The 23,119-nt window shown below is 40.1% G+C and overlaps 1 protein-coding gene and 1 pseudogene across 2 annotated transcripts in view; both read right to left on the bottom strand.

Annotated features, from left to right (window-relative positions):
* The window catches only part of LOC146471351 (uncharacterized), a 39,373-nt pseudogene that overhangs the window by 4,483 nt on the left and 11,771 nt on the right, over window positions 1–23,119 (bottom strand). Inside the window, exons 2-3 of the transcript XR_014866849.1 lie at window positions 7,291–8,400; window positions 2,094–2,175 (exon numbers count right to left, since the gene is read on the bottom strand). The product of XR_014866849.1 is annotated as an uncharacterized LOC146471351 (transcript). The remainder of the gene's footprint in view (window positions 1–2,093; window positions 2,176–7,290; window positions 8,401–23,119) is intronic.
* LOC146471354 (uncharacterized) lies at window positions 16,114–20,575 on the bottom strand. The gene is made up of 2 exons (XM_085121033.1): window positions 19,299–20,575; window positions 16,114–16,495 (listed from the first exon to the last, which is right to left on the bottom strand). The coding sequence occupies exons 1-2, from the start codon at window positions 19,755–19,757 to the stop codon at window positions 16,232–16,234; spliced, it is 723 nt and encodes a 240-aa protein (XP_084977159.1). The 5' UTR covers window positions 19,758–20,575; the 3' UTR covers window positions 16,114–16,231.

Below are 23,119 nucleotides of genomic sequence, written 5' to 3'. Positions count from 1 at the left end.
GATCTTTGGTAAAACCCTATCAACAGGGCCTCTACCCTGTAAGATTACTCGAAAATTGAATTATTGAATCCTATATGCCAAGTGCTACCTGTATAACAAAAAATGTAACAAAAAGGAGTTTGATCTCTGTGAATTAAACTTAGCCATAAATACTATATTCAGAAATTGGTCTAACTTCTATACATTAATTCTGCTTAGTGTTCAACAATGCATTGTTATGTATAATAGTATGTAGCACTAAGTGTTATCTTTTGTCTAAACTGTAATTTACTGTAGTACTTGCTTTACATTTGTGCTATGATGCTAATAAATAAATAAATGAATAAATACATAAATTAATAAATAAATAAATAAATTTAAAAAAACCAAACACTCATATATGCACAAATACTAACCGTCTCTCGTCAAATAGTCCAGTTATCACCCTGGGTTCCATGTGGATCACTCAAATACTACAATGTCAACTGTGCAGAAACGTTGAAAGCTTTATCTTTTGTCCTCAAAGCAACAATCATCCTTTGATACATTAAAATTTTCAAATATCTTATTAATGGACAACTAAGACACCAGAAAAACAGCGACAAGCTGGCAATCACTTTGTGCTGTTTATTGTCCTTTTATCTCAAACAGCTTAGATAAAACTGGATGATTGAATACTGAGCAATTTAATACCCAAAGCTTTCAGCAACAAAGTCACATTACAGAAAATCTTGCTTACATAAGAAGCATACCTATATACAGCTATTTCAATTAACGTTGTCGGATTAAAATCAAGCTAAAAGACAAGACCGCAATGTTTTGTGGGATTATTTTTTATGAATAATTTCACCAAAATCATCCCTGCACGTGCAGGTCATTGTACTGCGAATTACAACCTATTGTTTTCTCCAGGCATGACTGATTTTGATGAATTTATTCAGAAAAATCCCACGTAAACTTTCAATCTTGTCTTTTAGCTTCATGCGTTGAACCGACAACGTTAGTTGAAATGACTGTATATAATGGCTTCGAAAACTAATTGTCATGGGATGCTTTAAAACAACATTCTACTTTTTTTCTTGTTTTAAGCTCTAAATAAACATCTACCTCCTATTTATTCAGTTGTTTATTTTGATTGTTATTATAATTTTAATTTTTTAATTGAAAATTTTATTCCAGTTCCAGATCAGTGTTCTAAGTTGTCTTATTCTAACTTGTTTTATTAAATTATTAAATAAATATTTTTTTATTATACATCATGCATGCTGTACGTATACATCCTGTAAATAAGGCTGATTGTTTAGAGTGTGTGCATGGCAGCCATGTTGGAGGACTAAAACAATAGAAGATGTTTGCATAAAAATAGAATATATTTCCCAAAGGAAAATCATTGTATTGTTTTGGTCCTCCAACATGGCTGTCGTGCACACACTCTATATAGCTTATTTCACTACAGTTTCTGAGTACGTCAATCCTTCTGTTACTCCGCATACGTTCTGCCTGTGTCAAAATGGTTGCCAACTTATTCAAAGGTTTTTCTTTTTCATTTCCAATTTTTTTTCGCACCCTATCAGAAGCCCTGCCTTGTTGTTCCTGTTTGGTTAACAATTGTTTCACCAAAGTTTACATTTTTGCTTGGTCTGCCATCTCTTCCCTGCATTTTTCCTCGGCCTACAGTCTGCATTTCACTCCGGGTCTGTAGTCTGCAGTCTAAAGTCTGCAGTCTTTGTTTTACACTGACCAAATGTTTTATCATCATTAGTTAACTTGTCGAGTTGTTTTGCTCAGCGAACCAGCCAAACAAGCCGGCTCATTCTTTAGCCGTCAGGTGTTTATAGTTTTCGTGTAGTACATATTTCAAAAGTTAAATTTTACCCAAAACGTAAGTGATAAGCATATATTCTCCCTGGATAAAGTTGGATTCCCAAACAAAATTCCCCAGAATGCTTGTCCTACCGATATCAAATGTGTTGGCTAAAATCTACCTTTACTTACCTCAATCGATTATTGTTGTCCCTCAGTCACCTCTTCTGCGGCTAAAAGTAAAATGAACAACTTGTCTTGCCTGCAAATAAACAAATCTTGCCGCTCACGACGCTCACTCGATCACTAACCCAAAACAGATCATCGAAGAACTCTTACCAACGGGGCGGTTACTCAGCCCGGTGGAGATGTTGAATGGTGCACTGGATTGGACTGGATTTGGATTGGAAAAGTGTAAGTTGAAATCAAAGGAGTAATACTTTGGTAGTGTTTGAAATTTGCACAGTTCTGATCTTGATTTCCAGGCATCCCAGAACGCGGCACCTCACAGCTGTTTTACCTCAAGCGCCATTTTTAACAACGTGAATCCTATTGAAAAAAAATGTGATGGTATATTTCAAGCCTGGTGAATAAATGAGAATGATGTATTAAACTAGGGTCATGGGATAAACATCCTACCCACTGCTAGGATTTGAATGTCGCACGTGTGGTATATGAAATAAATGTGATGGTATAATTCAAGCCTGGTGGATGAATGAAATTGATGAATGATGAATGCATACTCAGAAAAAAGAAATCCGAGTGCTCCTATCAGGAGTCGAACCTAAGACCTTCCGATTACTAGTTCGGATGCTCTACCACTGAGCTACAGGAGACTTGTGGGAGTTAAATGGCCTTAGCTCCCACGAGTCTCCTGTAGCTCAGTGGTAGAGCATCCGAACTAGTAATCGGAAGGTCTTAGCTTCAACTCCTGATAGGAGCACTCGGATTTCTTTTTTCCGAGTATGCCTGTGTCCCTTTCTGGAACAATACATCATTCACATTCATTCACCAGGCTTTAAATATACCATCACATTTATTTCATGTACCACACGTTCGACATTCAAATCCTAGGATGAAGAGCATCTGAATTAGTATTCGGAAGGTCTAAGGTTCGACTCCTGATAGGAGTACTCGGATGTCTTTTTTCCGAGTACGTGAATCCTTTTGTTACTCCGCATACGTTCCGCCCGTGACAGAATTGTTGCTAACTAATTCAAATGTTTTTCTTTTTAATTCATTTGCGCGGTATATGACGATGCAGGAAAAGAAGATCTTAGCAAGGTGTATTTCAAACGAACAGGAAATTAGGGATAACCACGCATTTATCTGGGATAATCAAGCTTTAATTTGGAAAAAATTCCATACACTGTTAGATCTTGTTAGGTATTTCAGTTCAAGCTTTTCTTGGTAGTACTGAAAACGCTTAATTGAAATTTGTATTTGGATTCCAATAGTTCTTGCAGATATCTGCTTTTCACGCATAGTTATTGACTCGAGGAAGGAGATTGTAAATGCCCAAAAATATTTCGCTTATATCTAGGCACTGTCCTTAAAGGGGAAGTATCACGAAAATTTGCTGTCATTTCAAAACCCAAAAATGTTTGACTGTTAGCAGAAACAACAAAATAATTTTCAAGTTTTTTAAAAATTATCACCCCAGTACAATAAAACTGTCGATTAGTGCCTCTGGCCAGAGACAGGGTAGGCCGGTTTCGATTGAAACTTGAAAAATATTAGGCTAATGTTTTTCAAGTTCTCGCATTTTTGTTTCCAAAATGCGCTAGAACAGATCACGAGTTGTTTCTTTCAAGAATTGAGTTGATTTCGTTCCTCTCGTCATTCTAGAATTATTATGGCAGCTGATTGAAGGTCTTATTTCATCATTTTTAACAAAAGATATCAAGAACCCCATGATACTTCCCCTTTAAGGGACCGATCGTTTATTACGTCCTCGGGGGGGGGGGGGGGGGAAGGGGCGGTGGTTTTCTAAAAAATCGAGTGTATGAAAATTTTACACCCAAAAAAATCTTTCAAACAAAAGTTTTACCCCCCACTACAATGACAGTTTGAAAAATTTTATCCCCCCCCCCTATGGTTGGCCTGGTGGTTGAATTGTTGAGAAGTTCCTGGGCACAACGCTTGGTTACATGCGGAAATCGCTTGCTCTCTGAATCTGAACTGGCAAGAGAAACAATCAGAAGTTAGGCGAAATTCAAGTAAGGGAACGTACCTTAGAATATCTCTTCAGTGTCTTGATAATAACGATGTTTTGTTATTGCTGGAGTGTATTCTTCACTCGTCAAAAGAAGGGACACAGAAGGTCAAAGCAGCTCGGGGTTTGAGAGCAGTACAGGAGCATTTGATGTATGGATGTGGATATATAGATTTTGAACAAGCCTACCATCTCTATTCGTCTTTTAGTCAATTTTTTTTGCCCAGATAAACAAGCCTTCAGAGAAAACTGCATGGTTTGCCTGTCTATGTCATTACTCAACCTATTACGTGCAGGATCTTTGTCGCTCTGAAGAATAGTAGCGATATGGAGAAGTATCTATTCGATTTTACCAACTCTATGATTGATGAGAGGAATAATTGCTAAATACATTTAGTTGGTACCTTTTGTATGTCTTAAAATATTACCCCCCCCGCTCACTTTTCGTACAAGGTAAGAAAATTACCCCCCCCCCCCCCAAAAGCGCTCGTTTAAAAAAATTACCCCCCTCAAAAACCACCGCCCGCCCCCCCCCCCCCCCCCCCCTTCCCCCCTAGGACGTAATAAACGATCGGTCCCTAACAACAGAGGAAAAGAATAACGTAATTGATCATTCTTGACATTTCTCTAGCCCAGAGTTATCTTCCTGACCACTAAGCACAGGGTGTGAGAATGTTTAGGACCCATAGCGTTCGACCGATTCCTCCACCTTTCAAGTCACTCTGAACACGCGCAGGAAGAGCTCATTGCTCTCTTGTTGTTATGCAAGCGCGCGAGCGAAGTTCAACTACTATGACGTCATAAAGAGCTTGAACTCGCGTTTAGATTTTCGTAGTTTCCAAATTATGAAGCGAAAAATATTCACGCGGATCACTCTCATCAGCGCCCTTCGCTGGAAAGGTTGCTCACCCAGTCTGATTGTGTGAATGGCTTCGTCTGCTGTACCTAGGTGAATGGAAATCAGGTGAGGCCAAAATGTTTGAGATGATTTAACTGACTTCTCTTGTTTTTTCTTTACAAAATTATTGGCAAAACCGTTTGTGAATGTTTTCTTTTCATCAGTTTGAAAATGAAATTAATGTAAATGTTTGCATTTTAAATGTAAATGACCAACCGTTTGAGCCTTTGCAACTTAAAATTAGAAAAGGATATTCACGTAAAATCTTATGACGGATATGAAAATTCCGCCTTTTAGCAGACGGCTTTGGCTTCCTCTCGATTAAATAAAATACGACTAAAGCGCGACATTTGGTAGAAAATAAAAGACTAGCGTCATTGAAAAGCGAACATATTTACGGACCAAATTCCTCATTTTAGACTCCTGTTTCACCATAGTCAAGGACTTTCAGTGACGATAGTTTGCATTGTGAGGATCACTTTATCCATTTCGCGGAAAGGAGAGGGAATAAAGATGGCTGGGAGGGGGGGGGGGGGGGGGGCGAGTAAGATAAGCAAACAATAGAATCCAATGGAGAGTAGTAATACTGCTACTCTTTCATGCTACACAACGGGTTAGAAATTTACTTTCGGAATTTACAATTTCGTTTTCAATCTTGATTCCTGAAATATTTCGAATTTTGCCACACTTGCGCGGGGTTACCCACCAATACAAAACCAACATCGTTCTACTACAACCCTTGATAACCATCGGTAATAGCAACAGCAGACAGTTATTAACACATATGCTTACTAGAAGAAAGGTTTAAAGATATTTCACTGGCCACGATTACGTCTCTCTCTACAATATCAAGTAACAAGAAATATGATCAGCGAAGACATTTAAATTGTGAACTCGACTAACAACAACGTTAGATACTGAAGCCAAAGCTCTTAGAGATGTAAACAATCAAATACAAAAAAAGAATATTAACAAGCAAAAAAAAAAAAAAAATCAATGGACACAGTAACAATTGAGCCCAACTTCTTAACAAACGATTTTAAATAAAGCCTGGTTTACATTCTCGACAAAATGATATTAAAAAGATCAAAGTGTGATCTTTGTTAAATATCAACCTGTGAACGTCTAAAAAGAAATTGATCTTTTTATAGCTAATAATTTTAACCTGTAATTTTTTCTACATTAACTTCCACTTTACAAAAATGTACATGAGGTTAAAAGACAAACTACATATCACCAAAGTGATTGGTTTTACATAGGTTCCCTCACACTCTTACAATCATCCTTATGATCTCTTTTTTATTATTAAATTGTAAATTTAAATGTCATTCAGTAAACGATAACAAACAAAACTAACTGCTACGTTGCAAACTGTAACAATAACTCCTTTATACTCATGCTACATCGTCAAATACAAAAAAAGAATATAAACAAGCAAAAGGAACAAGTTATGAAACACAGTAACAGAAACTACTCGATTGAACCCAACTTCTTTTAAGAGAAACGATTTTAAATAAAGAAGCCTGCTTTACACTTTCAACAGAACGACACTAAAAAGATCAAGTTTATTCTTATGTCATTGTCTATGTCATTATATTCCTCTTCTGTCGTTATCCTGCCTAGTCCACACCAACATTTAACATCGATATAAAGTTTGCGTGACTACGTCATTATGTCGTTAGATTCTTGGTGTGAACCAGGCATTTTTTCCCCGTGGAATAGGGATTAGACAATTAGCAAATGTTAGAACATGATCCAGCTTTTTGGTCTTGTTGACCTCTTGTCATCTAGCAATAACTGTGCTGTTGCACGTGTTCTGTAAAGAAATTCCTTGCTGTAAACAAATCTCGGTGTTGATTAACCAACTGGAAAAAGGGAATTTAATATTCATGGCACAACCCGGTAAGCAAACACGCAACTAATACGTTTTGACTGTCTTCCTCGAGGAATAATCGCTCATTGGACAACTTTACAGTATGTACCAAAATTTCTCATCACCACAAGCACCACCCTAATAACAACAACTCATGACTACAAAATTTTTTCTTGTTTCTCGCCAACATAGTTATTATAAAATCAAACCCGCCTTATAAAATACTCTGTTAACAAGGAAACTTTTTCTAGTCCTTAAAGCGTTCACGGTAATGGGCGTTGACTGTAAAACTCTGGTATTTCACATCGCTACTGTTTCAAAAGAAGGAGATGCAAGGATACAAGCGTCACTCGCTTGCCGTAATATTAACGAGTGGTTGCATTGAGACTCGTTCTTCGTTTGCTTATTGTTTTTGGGGTGTAGTTGGCTCTTCACTTAGATGCCATTACAATGGACACCGACGGAAACATGCATGAGAAGAGGTGAAAGGCATGAGAGAAAACTTAAAGTTAAGTTAATCACTTATCATATGATTTTCATAGTGACCAAGAAGTAGCGCATCACTACTGAACTCCTCTTGACAAATCCAGCAGATGTGTTTTTCAGCCTGACCAGACTGGATTTGTGTGGACATGTTGTCTTGAATACAATCCGTGGCATCCTTGTGAGTTCTTTCATGTTTTCTTAAACTTTCGAAGCGCCTAAAAAACGTGTTGCACTCCTTGCAATCATATGCCTTCTCATTAGTATGAACTTTTTCATGCCTCCTTAAAGTTCCTGCTTCGCTAAAACACTTGCCACACTGTTTGCATTCATAAGGCTTCTCTCCAGTATGAACTCTTTCGTGCGTCCTTAGATGTCCGGCTTGACTAAAACACTTACCACACTGTTTGCATTCATATGGCTTCTCTCCAGTGTGAACTCTTTCATGTGTCGTTAACTCTCCTGCTTGACTAAAACACTTACCACACTGTTTGCATTCATAAGGCTTCTCTCCAGTATGAACTCTTTCGTGCGTCCTTAGATGTCCGGCTTGACTAAAACACTTACCACACTGTTTGCATTCATATGGCTTTTCTCCAGTATGAACAATTTCATGTCTCCTTAAATTTCCTTTTACATTAAAACACTTGTCACACTGTTTGCATTCATATGGCTTCTCTCCAGTATGAACTCTTTCATGTGTCGTTAACTCTCCTGCTTGACTAAAACACTTGCCACACTGTTTGCATTCATATGGCTTCACTCCACTATGAAATCTTTCATGTCTCCTTAAATGTCCTCCTACACTAAAACACTTGCCACACTGTTTGCATTCATAAGGCTTCTCTCCAGTATGAACCCTTTCATGTCTCCTTAAAGTTCCTGCTTGATTAAAACACTTACCACACTGTTTGCATTCATAAGGCTTCTCTCCGGTATGAACTCTTTCGTGTCTCCTTAAATGCCCTGCTACTTTAAAACAATTGCCACACTGTTTGCATTCATATGGCTTCTCTCCAGTATGAACTCTCTTATGTGTCTTTAGATGTTCCGCTTGACCAAAACTCTTCCCACACAAAAGACATGTGTACGCTTGAACTCTTTTATGCCTCGAAAATCCTGACATCCTGCTTTAGTGATGTTTGTTATCTGAAATGTAATTGAAAACAACTCAACATAACAGAAAAGCTGTACAAAAAAAATCACGGTGTCACAAATTTTCCCCCAAAAAAGCAAATTTTGCATTTGAAGTCTTTACAACAGGCTAAAAGCAGTAAGTTACACCATATATAGTATTTTAGTCCATGAGAGGAGCTGCCTGTTCAAGCTTTTGTTTTATCTTTTTTGCTACCGTCTTACAGGATGCTTTTGCATTTGGGATGCATGCGATATATAAACTTGTTGATGTAGTGATGTAAATTCACATTTTTTTTTTGTCCTTTTGTTCATTTTATCTCAGTGAGTCACCCACACATATTTCAACTTGCAAAGGTTCATGGTATTGATGATGCCTGAAAGTTCTTCTTAGTTTTAAAAAAGTTCAATTTGAAAGGAATCATGATTAAAGAAAAGGTTTTCATTTTGTCATCTGTCCTAGCCCAGGGGTTTCACTATGTGGGTCACATACAAGTAAGCAACGACATTATTCAACACACTGTAACACTGCCCAAATATGGTCATGGTGTACACGATATTCAACCTCAATAAACAGCAGATGCCCTGCGATGTATGGCATGTTATGTGTCAGGGAGAAAATTGGCAAAATAAAGATAGTCTCCCGCTTCTCTGCAATAAAACTGTGCTTTTTTGTTAATGAGTGGAACAATAAAACAATTTTGCTCAATCTTGCAGGCAACATTTAGTGCCATTTGACAGGATAATTGTTTAACCCTTTAATCCCTAAGGCAAACGATATTTTCTCCAGATCCAAGACTACAAACTCAATGTCCATGTTTGGTATACCATTTTAAAGCTACTCATGAGTGTATTTCATAACTGGTATAATTATGAAGGAGAAAAATTATGGCTTTGAGATAAATGGCCTTAAAACGCAAAAATTTAAAAGTCCAAAAACGTCCTAATCCTTTTGTATATTAGGTATACCCGTAACCTCTAGCTTGCAGTTCTCAACATCTTCATTAATGTGAGAGCTGTCTTAAGACCCACAACTTCTAGGGGAAAAAAATTGGAAAGTTATGGGGGTGGTCAACCATATCACATATGGGAGGGGGTTAAGTTTAAATCATCCTCTTAATAAGTAGATCTTTACAAGACCATCTTGGTGTCAAAAATTCATAGAAATCTGTCTAATATTGAAAGAGTTATGGCATTATGTGCCAATTGCCACTCTTAGGGATTAAAGGGTTAATGTGCAATATTAAAAACTATCACTGTTAAACTGAATCACTAACTATAATTGTTAGTGTAATGTTATTGAGGCATAAATCAGGCTAGATTATAAGAACAATACATTTAATGAATCGACACAAAGGTTACATAACCCCGAGCACATGGTCAGCTCCGTAGCCCGCAAGGACTACTGGGATAGTCTTCCGTAATAGCTGACATCACATCTCCCTTCGGAGTTGGTGACAACTTATCCTAAATTAAACAATCAATGGTGGGTCCTTGTGAAATCAGAATAAATCAGTTCTATTCCCTGAGATTAAAAATAACGGCAACAGGTAAGCAAAGTTTCCAAGTTCTTAGATGAATGATTAACTTCACAGTCACTAGATTCTGAAACGTTCAGGTAGTCTTATTTCCCGACCGCTTCGGGTGGTTCTCCTGGAAATAACAGGTTCAGAGGTCTACGCAAGAGTGTTTGTCTGCACGGGACTGTCGGTCTCTCCAACAACAGGAGAGGTGGGGCTCGTGGCTGCTGCGTCTGCTTTGGGTGTTCCAGGGAGAAGGTTCAGATGGCGTCTGTTTCTCCTCAGCTGGCCATTAGGAGTCTCCACTACGTAGGATCGAGGGGTACCAGCTCTGTCTACCACAATCCCCTCAGCTTTTTGGTCTGGTAACCAAACGTGCTCACCAGGAGGGAGGTCTGGGAGGGTTTTAGCTGAGTGACGCCTGTCGAAGTCCTTCTTTTGTCTGGTTTTCAGGGAAGCATCCTTTTGTCGAAACTGCTCCAAGTATGGCCAGCTTGGGCGCAAAAGGGTAGGCAAGGTAGGGACTCTTGTGCGGATTTTCCTCCCCATCAATAGTTCTGCAGGGCTGATTTCACTCTCAAGGGGAGTAGAACGGTAAGCCATCAGAGCTTTGTAGGGATCAGCTGCTTTCTTGAGCAAGTTTTTCAGTGTTTGCACAGCACGTTCCACCTGCGCCATTTGCTTGTGGGTATCTGGGGCTGGTTGTGATGTGGGTAAATCCATACTCTTCTGCAACCTTGGCAAATGAACTCGCGGAGAACTGTGGGCCATTGTCGGAGAAGAGCTGATCCGGGATGCCATGCCTTGTGAAGATGGACCTGAGGTGGACGACTACATCTGGCGATGTCGTACGAGACAGCCTAGCTACTTCGACGTAGCGAGAGAAGTAGTCGGTAACAAGGAGATAGGGTTGGCCTTTGAGCTCAAATAGGTCAGCTGCAACCTTCTGCCATGGGCGATCTGGGAGATCTGAAGGAATCTCTGGTTCGGCTGCGTTGACCCGTTCTTTAATGCAGCTTAGGCACTTGTTTACCACTTCCTCCAATTGCTTGCTTAACCCTGGCCACCAGACTGAGGCTTTAGCACGCTCTCTGCATTTCACAATGCCTTGGTGGGCTTTGTGTATTCTGTCTAGGACGTCCAGTCGCATGGATACTGGGATCACAAGCCGGCTACCCTTCATCAACAAACCCTGCTGTATGGTTAGCTCACTTCTCTCGGGCAAGTAAGGATTAAGTGGGCCAGGAAGACAAGATCTGTCAGGCCATCCTTCAGAGCAGTACGTCATCAGTTGTCTCGTGACTTCATCTTGTTGTTGCTGGCACCTCAGTTCTTCCAGTCAGTTCTCAGTGGCAGGGAGGTACCTAACAATTGAGTCAACATGGGCCTTGACATCACTCTCCAACTTCTCCTCAATTCGGCTTAGGGGTCTGACAAGGGGTGCTCGCGACAGTGTGTCTGCGGTGTACAAGTGTTTTCCCGGTACATGCGAGATGATGTAGGTGAACCGTATCATCCGCATTCTAAACCTCTGTACCCTGGCTGGGAGATCCTCCAGATTCTTGGTGCTCAGCAATGGTACCAAAGGTTTGTGGTCAGTTTCAACGTGGAATTGCAAGCCCATTAGGTAATCTGCAAAGCGTTCACTTGCCCATGTTATGCCCAAGGCCTCCTTCTCGATTTGGACATATCACTGCTCTGTGGGCATCATGGCTCGTGAGGCGTATGCAACAGGGCGCCATTCATTGTCATCCTGTTTTTGCCGTAGGACAGCTCCAAGTCCGTAGGACGAAGCATCAGTTGACAGTGTTGTTTGGCGTCTTGCATCGTAGTGAGCAAGGGTAGGCGTTGTAGCAAGACTCCTTTTCAAGGCAGAGAAGGCCTGCTGATGTGCTGTGCTCCATGACCAGTGGTTCTTGGAACTCAGTAAGTCTCGCAGTGGCTTGGAAAGCTCCGCTATCTGGGGCTGAAATTTACTCAGCTGGTTGACCATGCCAAGGAACCTTCTAAGTCCTGACTGGTCCTTAGGGGGTTCCATCTCCAATATGGCTTCTACTTTCTTGGGGGCAACTCGCACTCCCTCGGAATCAATGATGCTGCCTAGGAACTCTATTGATGGTTTTGAGAACTCACACTTTTCTTCATTCAAGGTTAAGTTCGCATCCTGTAGCTCGCGAAGAGTGGTTTCCAGGTGCTTATCATGCTCCTTAACGGATTTATCATGGACTAGGATGTCATCCATTTGACAAAGAGCACCTTCAGTGCCTTCTAGGACCTGTGAGATCCGCTTTTGGGAGGGTTGTCCAATACTCACCACTTGTTCGGGTCGTGAAAGTGTCTTTACGACTCGTACGAGTCGTGGAAACTTGTTCCACTGGTCAGTTTAGTACAAGTGGTGAAGTAGTTACATTTTCGTGGAATTACATGATGTTGCTTTTAATTTTTAGGGGTGCATCTCATTAGGGAGACAGTCCGTGTTTGTAAGGCTGTAGGGCCCTAGCAATCAGTTGTCGACTCGTACGAGTCGTACCGGTGGACAGAAGCTTTGTCGAGTCGACAAAGTAAATTTTCGAGTCGAAAAATGCATCTCATTAGGGAGACTTAGAAAATATCAGTCCGTGTTTGTAAGGCTGTAGGGCCCTTGCAATCAGTTGTCGACTCGTACGAGTCGTACGGGTGGACAGAAGCATTTTCGAGTCGAGAAAGTAAATTGTCGAGTCGAAAAATGCATCTCATTAAAGAGACATACAAAATATCAGTCCGTGTTGTAAGGCTGTAGGGCCTTGGCAATCAGTTGTCGACTCGTACGAGTCGTACGGGTGGACAGAAGCAGTTTCGAGTCGACCAAGTAAATCGTCGAGTCGAAAATGCATCTCATCAGGGAGACTTAGAAAATATCAGTCCGTGTTTGTAAGGCTGAGGGCCCTAGGAATCTGTTGTCGAGTCGTACGGGTGGACAGAAGCATTTTCGAGTCGAGAAAGTAAATTGTCGAGTCGAAAAATGCATCTCATTAAAGAGACATACAAAATATCAGTCCGTGTTGTAAGGCTGTAGGGCCTTAGCAATCAGTTGTCGACTCGTACGAGTCGTACGGGTGGACAGAAGCAGTTTCGAGTCGACCAAGTAAATCGTCGAGTCGAAAATGCATCTCATTAGGGAGACTTAGGAAATATCAGTCCGTGTTTGTAAGGCTGAGGGCCCTAGGAATCTGTTGTCGACTCGTACGAGTCGTACGGGTGGACAGAAGCTTTGTCGAGTCGAAAAATGCATCTCATTAGAGAGACTTAGAAAATATCAGTCCGTGTTTGTAAGGCTGTAAGGTCCTTGCAATCAGTTGTCGACTCGTACGAGTCGTACGGGTGGACAGAAGCATTTTCGAGTCGACAAAGTAAATTGTCGAGTCGAAAAATGCATCTCATTAGGGAGACTTAGAAAATAGCAGTCCGTGTTTGTAAGGCTGTAGGGCCCTTGCAATCAGTTGTCGACTCGTACGAGTCGTACGGGTGGACAGAAGCATTGTCGAGTCGACAAAACAAATTGTCGAGTGAAAAAAATGCATCTCATTAGGGAGACTTAGAAAATATCCGTGTTTGCAAGGACGAAGGGCCGTAGCCAGTACCGGAATCGGTTGTGTAGTTGTACAGGTGGACTCAAACATTGTTTGCGAGTGTAATAATTCATCTATTTATGGCGTCAGACTTGGGATATCCTACACGATTTGTCGATTTAGGGACGTCGCAATCGGTTGCAGTCGAACAGTACGCGCGGACACAAGCATCACCGAGTCTACAAAGAAATGTTGATTGGAGTACGCACGCTTTGGCAGTGTTAGAAAATATCCCTAATTTAGTTTAGGTAAAATTGTCGGGCAATCTGTTGTGGCTTTCGGGTTTACGAGGAGTAAACATTTAATGCAGTTGTGTTTAACATTTGTGTAGCCTCCCACGCAGACGTTCTTAGGGGTTCGTGGGGCAGGAACGCGTGACGAACCCCTAAGAACGTCTGCGCGGGAGGCTAGCATTTGTGGGAACGATTAGGAACGATTAAACTCAACAAGCCCGTGCCACCTTATGACGAGGGAACCTGGTGCGAGTGTTTTTAAAGGTACGTAATTCGCCAATATGGCGGTTTCTTGAAGTCATTATGCAACAGAAAAATGTTTCGGAGGTAAGATATTGATACGGCGTAGTTGTTATAAGTATGAAGAAAGCAAAGTTTCATTAGTTAGTTAATTAAGCTTAAAGTTAGGTGCGTGATAATTGTAGAATTGAAGGTAACTTGCGTGGAACGTAACTTTTAATTTTAGTGGATGTAGGCGGAATTTAGGCTGTTGTGGGGTGATTTAAGGTTACATTATGGTATTGTGGGTGTAATGTTAATCGTATTGAACGACTTATACCGGAAGATAATTTGTTCAGGTGGATAATGCATCTTATGTATGTCGTTATACTACAGAAAAATAACCAGACGAGCAAGAAATGTTTGTGTAAGTTTGGCCAGATGATAATGCATCCTCCAGTATACATGCATAAAGTAAGAATAATATGTGCCTTCACAAAAGATGGGGTTCATTGAAGACAAAGTTGACGAAAGAGTATCTGTGTAACTGCAGCTAATGTCCTATGACAATTTAGTTGATGGGGCAATTAGAAAGTGTGTTGTATTTAAAAAGCACTATGGGGCTTTCCCAGGGAAAAGAGACAACTGTGCCTAATAACAGTGTGCCCATATTAAGGGGGTGGTATAAAGTGGGGTTTGGTTTTACTCAGATTGGTCTCTGTCATGAAATTGTTCCATTTGTATATCTTTGTATAAAATCCACACCCAGTGAAAGAGGACATGATTTATTAGACCTTAATCTTACTATGATACTGTAACAATGGTTTAGTTGATAAATAAAAACTAAGTTGGTAACATCAGTTATTATGTTGTGTTGGTTTTGTAATTATTGGGATCAAATTCTAAAGTTAATTGCTTAAAAGCAATATAATGGATATTATAAACTGCATATCAAAGGGATTTTTTATTTTCTTTGAAGTACCAATTAATGATTGGGTTTTTTTCTGAACCCTGTATTATGCATGAGTAAAAGTACCATTTCTTGAAACATTCTTTGTTATGGGTTTACCTAAAAGGCAAAATGTGAAATCCAGAATATAAAAATTGAAATTTGTCAACAGTGGTATTCTAAGGCAATCTCTTAAAGTGAAAGCTGTTAAACACACCAAAACAGCACCTTATCTATTAACTTGATGTCTACAACAAATCTCTGTATATTTGTCAAAATATGACGACTCATACTCTTCTCTCTCCCCTAGCTCTTATGATCACAAGCCAATCAACGTACTTCAAGTTACACAGAAAAAGTAAAGCAAAAGAAAGTTCTTTCTTTTATTAAGGCGATTCCATTGGGAAATATCTTTCTTATTGATTGACCTCCTTTTTTTTTCATAAAAGATCATGCTAATTGCAATGGATCATAACTATACTAAAAAAAAAAAAACGTTTTGACATCTATCTTTTCATACCAGTTTAAACAGATTTCCCCAGGAAAAGTGGCAAAACACAATGACTGCTGAATTCCGGATTCCGTGTATTTGATTTTAGATAAGTGTTGTCTGATGTGTGTTTTAAAAGCTTTACGCTTGAAAGGGACTGCCACAATAAACGCCATAGGTTTAACTGCAGCAATTGAAATCTCAGGCATTTTTTTTGAAAATTCACTGGGCTCTTGACTGATTGTAATTTTTCAACCACAGCAACAAAGACTGTTTCCCAAGTGAGTTGAAACCTGGTTGAAAATTTCCATTTCAAGGAATTTTCTCTTTTTTTTGCATGCTGGTTTCCGGTTCTGGATACAGGCTTTTAGGTAAACCCCTCTGCTATGTTGGTGATTAAATAAATACGTTCAAGTATGTAATAAATGCTTAACGATGTTGATGCTGTGGATTTTATGTCTCCATAAACTGTAACAATATCGTGTTTTCTTGTTAAAAAAGTAGTTGATAGCATCAGCAAAAGATGTTATGTTGTGTTGAATGCTTGGTAATTTTTGGATCAAGTCATAATGGTTGAACAAATTAAGAGAAATAATGTTCTTTATTTCTCGTTCTTAAAGTGAGTTCAGGTGAAAAATTATCTTAGCTGTTTCTATGTTTCACAGCGTTTGAATGAGAAGCAAAGTGCAGAGTTCAAATTTTAGAGAATATGTCAATTTTAAAACGAAGCGATCGAAGCGACTAAACTGCACTGTAGCGAAACCATTTTGTAGCAAAATCATTGGTAAGCGCTCGTTGCATAAATGCATGAAAGTAAATAATTAGTTCTACCGTTTTCTTCTCTTCGTCTTAGGCGTCTCACTATCAGCATCTCCCTCGTTCGTGGGCCTTCTGTAGTCAAATCTACGATTATACGCAGTGGCAAAAGTGGAGAAAGGAACGGCCCCGATCCATAACGAGTTAGGACATTCGCTCAACATTGTCATATCAAACGCGGTATCTTCTGTAGAAAGTTGAAATGGCAGTTTCAATGTAGAAGCATCAAAGTACCAGGACTGCAAATAACGGCCGGTCAACGGACAATGTCCGGTCAAAATGGCTATCTCTAAAACAGGGAACGGGAATGGAGGAATGGGGAATGGGGAATGGGGAACGGGGAACGGGGAATCTCTAAAATAGGGAATCTCTAAAAGGGGGAATCTCTAGAATAGGGAATCTCTAAAAGGGGGAATCTCTAAAATAGGGAATTTCTAAAATAGGGAATCTCTAAAGGGGGGAATTTCAAAAAAGGGGAATCTCTAAACGGGAGAATCTATCAACAAACTGGATAAATCTATGAACGTTATAGAAGTAGAGTTTTTCCTTAGAGACATTTACAGCATTTGCCAACAACCAATAATATTATTGACAGTTGTTGTCATAATTACTAGATATATAAGATAAAAATAAACTGTTGTCGCTTGCCGCAATATCTTCGGTAGGGGTGGTCTAAAAAATTTATGCCAATCGATACCGAAGGGCCACATACAGCAAGCGAAATCGAATTTTCTACAGCATCTTACTGCAAAACGGTAAAGATGAAAGCGCAATTGAATCTCTGAATAAGCCGTAGACTCAAAATGACTGGAACTGGAACCGGGCCTGGCATCTGTAACACGGGTCGACCATCATTAACTGGACTAGACAGACGTCTGGACGCCTGCAAAAAGCTTATCTGGTGATCAGTTCAAAAATGCCAATTGTGAAATTCGCGGTGTTTGTGTTGCGATTGATCCATCAGCCCTAATGCCTTACGACGATGTCTAATAAAAAGGCCCTTTCTTATGTCTAAAACTAACCAATTTCCTTTTATGCCTTTCGAAAGTTGCAACAAACGCCCTCAATGTTTTTCAAGAAAAAAAGGTTTCACTGGTCAAGGAAAAAATTCACCCTATCTATGATGTTATCACTCAGGTACCAGACATGCTTATCTCCCTGGGATAAAGACATGTCTGACGTAGGCCGGAAGCCACCCAAATTGCAAACGCTAAATATGTTTTCATTGTGTCTGGCTGGTTACGTTTCATGGCGTAATTAACAAGACTAGTAATGAAAATATAAGGTTTAATAGCGTCTGCTGTTTTATACCAAAAAGACAAATTCTCTTAAAGTAGTACCAAATGGCGGGAAATGGCTGCAAGAACGTTTTAAGATAAGACATGTCATCCCGACCTTTTTTCAAGTCGGTGGCTTCAGGTCAACATTCAAGTTTCCATTGGCGTTTGCCAGCAAAAGAAAAAAGCTTGAGGCGTTTGATGGGCTCCCAAAATTTAGCTGGGACGAGATTACGAGCCAGGAAGTAATTGGTCAACGCTCATTTGGCGCGGTGTTTATTACCCAGTATCAGACAACGAAAAAGCCTGCCGAAACAGTGGTTGTAAAAAAGCTTTAGAGATTTAAGAGATTCCCCCTTTTAGAGATTCCCTATTTTAGAGATTCCCCCTTTTAGAGATTCCCTACTTTAGAGATTCCCCCTTTTAGAGATTCCCTATTTTAGAGATTCCCCCTTTTAGAGATTCCCTATTTTAGAGATTCCCTATTTTAGAGATTCCCCCTTTTAGAGATTCCCTATTTAAGAGATTCCCCCGTTTAGAGATTCCCTATTTTAGAGATTCCCCGTTCCCCGTTCCCCATTCCCCATTCCCCATTCCGCCATTCCCCGTTCCCTGTTTTAGAGATAGCCCGGTCAAAATTGGGTATTGACCGGACAAATCCTTGGATTGCCGGACATCTTGTCCGGTCCTTTACCGACTCGTTCAGAGAAATTTTAATTTTTAACTATTTGAAAATCACGAGGGACAACATTTATGTTTCCGAAAGAAAAAAAACATGGATATATAACTAGATAAACTAGTGGTCGAGAAATTCCCGGTAGTCGCAAACTTCCACGATGTTATCAAGTCCTATCGCAACCGCAAATCATCGTGTCATCCGTTATTTTATTTATTTTAAGTGTTTCCAATTAGTAGAGGGTTTTACCTTTGGCTAGATACCATGATTGACTCTTAAATAAACTGATTGATTGTTTGATTGATTGAATGATCGGAAAGCACCGTCACGAAGACTAATCTCGTGGCACCAAGAATACTCCACGTAGCATTTGTTGCAAAGTGCGAAAAGCGAACAAACCATACGTTACTTCTGGCAGACCCTGCAAAACATGCTTGGTTACTAAGCTTTCTGGTGATTTCAACACTCGATGCAACTCAAAAATGGAGCGTATAAAAGTGGAGAATATTAAAGGGATTCTAAAAGGAAAAAAGTCAGCGAGCGCAACAATGGTACTTGGAATAAGACGCCATGCATTTAATACAATTACATACAGTACTGCCGAATTTCGAAACCCTAAGACGATAATTTATGAATTAAAGTCAAGTGTTTCTTGTTTATGTTTACATTTCAATTAGCTTCTTTTTTCAAATTAATTAAGAGGCCGATTGAACCTTTCAGCTTTCATATATTCTGCACATTTTAATTAAAGTTCAGTTGTAGAAATGATGTGGCGATTGCCAAAGTGTAATATTTAATTATAAGTGATTTTGCCAGATGTGAAGTAAAACGGATAATTGCGGTTGTATCTTGCGTAAGCGTTCCATGTATTGAATGCGAGGCTGCTTCTGCAGCAAAAGAGTAGTTAAACTATTAACTTGTAATTTTTATTGCCAAACCGACTTGGATTCAGTTGTTTTCTTAGTTATAAAAGGATTACTGTGCAATCTGGGTTCACTATCGCAAGAGTTACGACTGTTAAAATTTGACCGACCAAAAACGGGTAGTGTCCGCAGAAACATGTTTGACCGGACAACGTGCCCGGCGCCTGCCTGTTAGTTATTTGCAGCCCTGAGTACTTTTGACCTTGGATTGACCATTGGCCGTATAGTGTTCGTGTATCTGGCATGTTCGACAGTGTTTGGTTAGGCGGCTCCCCATGTAAGTCCCACGATATGTGTGGTGGTAGATGACCACTGGATGACTTGTTTTCTCTAAAACCAAGGGTTTGTCACATTTTCTACATTTTACTCTTTCACTAACCAGTACAGTTCCCATTGGTTGTCCACAGCTCAGAGTAAAATCATGGAATTCTTGAAACTCGCGTTCACTTAACGCCACGATATTCGGATTTAAGAATAACAGACTACGAGTTTCGGCAGTAAAGGCTTCAACATCTTGGGTTGTTTGCTGAGGGGAGGTTCCATAAATATACTGTTTTACAACGGAAGCAAAACTGGTAAGGCTCAGGAATATGTCGCCAATGGTTTGAAACACAAACCCGACGCGAAATAAATGGCCGTAATTTCTAACTGTCGTTGACATGTTGAGAACGTCTCGTGTTGTGCCGGTAATGGTACGGCCAACCTCGTTCCCAGGGTCTCTTCTCTTCACGAACCAGGGAAGTGAAGAGGAGAGACCCTAGGAACGAGGTTGTGGTATGGCGCGGGCTCGACGCTTCGAATTGCAACGGTTGCCTAGTTACAAGAGCGAAGTGTACCACCCTAGCTATTACCGTTTGTTTTAAAACAAGCCGTAAGACAAACACACATTCATTTCTTCTTTACTTCATTGCCTCTATCGTTGCCTTCTGTTTTCGTTGATATTTATTTCTGTTCCATACTTCAATTTATGTTTTGTGGTTCCGCGTTTGGCCACAAGTAAACTGAAGCCCTCCCTGTTTCCGACACAGGGAAGGAATCGAACTTGACCAATAGAAAGGGAAGATGAAATTAGAAATCATTTTAAGACATTGTAGGTGTTTGATGTCAACTATAACAACTTACTATTGATAACCGAGCAACGCGAGTCCTTTGTTTATTTAAAAATAAAAGGAAAGAACAATGAAGAAAAGGAAATGATCGAAATTCAGGGGTTTCTTTTTTTAATAAGGCATTTAAAAAAGGAATAAGGAATTTAAAATCGGCCAGCGCGCTGATAAAGCGGATTAAAACAACTCCGTCTTATGCCAACCTAACAGCAAATCGAACGACTGGTAGATGTGATAGTGTTGATGGGAACCGGTTGAATATACTCGAGCCGATTGTTTGCGGCAAATTTACCAACAATAGCTAGTGCGATGACGTTGAATAACTGTTGTTCCAAACAATCAACCTTTCTGTCGAGGGAAGGTGACAAAATTGTAATTGAGGGTATTTAAACCATGATGCAAGATTGCAGCTTTCATAGAGCACTTTTCAAAAGGGACGCATTCTTTCCTTTAAAATCGTGGCCAAAGGAAATGCGGCTCATATTCTGGAGAAAACCCATGGGTGACACCTAAACCTTCAAGTTGGTTCTCTTTCTCATCGGCAACGGTTGTGAGCCAACCCTTATCAGAAGATGGATAATGCTGGCGCAGCACTGGGCGGACTCAACAGTTAAAGTAGCCTCCCACGCAGACGAACCCCTAAGAACGTCTGCGTGGGAGGCTACAGTTAAAGCAGAAAAGAGGGCAAGACAAGTAGATTTTGTCCTCAACAATGCCGAGCAAAAAGCCATCTGTGGTTCTACTTTGACGTAGACTACAACAAACTTCTGTACCTGAATGGATTACCGAAGTAAAAGAGAGTCATTACAAAATGATCTCTCACAACGGCTCCTTTAGGAGCCACCAAATGCCACTAAAGTTATTGATCAATACTACCGTACAGTCTACTTTTTCCATAAAATACTAATTTTAATCTATAGTATTCTGCATTAGTCGTCAGGAAAACACGTTTCCTAGTTCCAGTCGATCGTAAGGTTTTGTTTTGTAAGAAACGCATCATTTAGTTTCTCACACTAAAGAACGAAGAAAACTTATATTTGTTGTATTTTACAGCATCAGCCCCTAGTTTAAATTTTGTTTACTTCTAGTTCATTTTCTGTTTCAACGAGAAACGCATCATTTGGTCGATACACGTGTAGCGCGGTTGTTTCGGTTCAGTGGATTGAGGAACGAGATATATTCATGTGTGGCGTGCTTGTTTCGGTTCATGGCTTATAGAACCAGATATATTTATGTGTAGTGCGCTTGTTTCGGCTCATGGATTAAAGAACGAGGTATTTTCATGTGTAGCGTGCTTGTTTCGGTTCATGGATTAAAGAACGAGATATATTCATGTGTAGTGCGCTTGTTTCGGATCATGGATCAAAGAACGAGGTATTTTCATGTGTAGCGTGCCTGTCTCGGTTCATGGATTAAAGAACGAGATATATTCATGTGTACTGCACTTGGTTCGGCTCTTGGATTAAAGAATCCTTACTTAATGAGATGCAGTTTCACCACTTGAACGAGTCGTACGACTCGTACGGGACCTCCTTTAATGAGATGCAGTTTTACCAAATCAAACGTCATGTTATTTTCATTAAAAGTGTCACACTCACCACTTGGCTCGTACGACTGGTACGAGTCGTAAAGGCACTTTCACGACCCGAACAAGTGGTGAGTATTGGACATGACTGGCTTTTGGAAGTGTTTAGGGGCTGACCTGATTCCAAAGGGTAGGTGGTTGAAGCAGAACATGCCAAATGGAGTTATAAAGGTGGTGAGCTTTGCTGACCCTGGTGAAAGGCCAATTTGCCAGAACCCAGAATTCGCGTCAAGTTTGCTGAACACAGTTGCTCCAGCCAATTGTGCAAGGGTGTGGTCGACGCTGGGTAAGGGGTGAAATTTCCTTAACATGCTTTCATTAAGCTTGGTGAGGTCCACTTAGATACGTACTTTTCCATTAAGCTTTGGCACCACAACTACTCCAGCGCACCACTCAGTTGGTTCATTAACTTTCGAAATGATCTTCGTTTGTTACATCTGGGAAAGTTCTTCTCTCACTTGTGAAAGGAGTGGCACTGGGACTCTCCTCGGAGTACAGAGTGCATCAGGTTCGCATCTGGCTTCAGCTTTATGACATAGTCGGGTCCATCAAGTTTTCCAAGTCCTTTGAAGAGTTTCGGGAATTCTGCCTTGAAATCTTTTGCTTCCACTTCGTTGACCTTTTCGACGACCTTTAACGCTTCAATGGCTGGTTGGCCAAGGATGGCCAAATCAAACCCTTTGAAGAAAACTTCTGTGTGTTTTGAAATTTGATTCAACACAAAAACACAACCAACTATTGCCCTCCCACGCTGTCATTTTTTAGGGAGTCATATCACCCTCCTCCCAGCTAAACTCCTGCTTACTAGAGATTGGCACAACTGAGAAATCGTCAGATCACTCAATAGCAGATACCAGTATTTCAAAAATTCGCTATTGGTATGTAAACAAATTTTGTTTTCAACGCACTATAATTCAGGTCCAGTTATAGTGCTCATTTTCAGTGCCTGGAGCAGAAGAAGGGGGAAGAAGAGAGGCATGAAAGGAAACACCTTATCCTGACCACAGAGATTTGCTGAAGGCATCTTCATCCATGAACGGTAAACAATGGAGAAATGAAAGAATTTAAAAAAAAAATTGCCTCCCTTTATAACAGGCATTTATCTCATGTTTGGATCAAACATGGCTGAAACCAAAGGAAATTTTGTTCATTGAATCTAATGGCATATTTGAAACACAGTCTGTAGACTTACATGCATACAAACAAAATAGGGAAGCATTAAACTACCATGGCACAAACAAAGTGAGCGAGGCGATGACAAAAACACAGGGCAGTGACTTACAACTATTGCCCTCCCACGCTGTCATTTTTTAGGGAGTCATATTACCCTCC

The sequence above is a fragment of the Pavona decussata genome, unplaced genomic scaffold (assembly GCF_977016875.1).
Source record: "Pavona decussata unplaced genomic scaffold, jaPavDecu1.1 SCAFFOLD_105, whole genome shotgun sequence".
NCBI classification, from domain to species: domain Eukaryota; kingdom Metazoa; phylum Cnidaria; class Anthozoa; order Scleractinia; family Agariciidae; genus Pavona; species Pavona decussata.
Note: the sequence above shows the minus strand (reverse complement) of the source record. Positions and strands in the feature narration are given on the sequence as shown.

Bases quoted from the DNA above. Each gene is read 5' to 3' on its own strand.
- LOC146471354 (XM_085121033.1), bottom strand. From the start codon at position 19,757: ATGTCAACGACAGTTAGAAATTACGGCCATTTATTTCGCGTCGGGTTT. The intron at 16,496-19,298 runs GTCAAAAGTACT...ATAGCCATTTTG, and splicing joins CGGCCAATGGTCAATCCAAG to ACCGGACATTGTCCGTTGAC.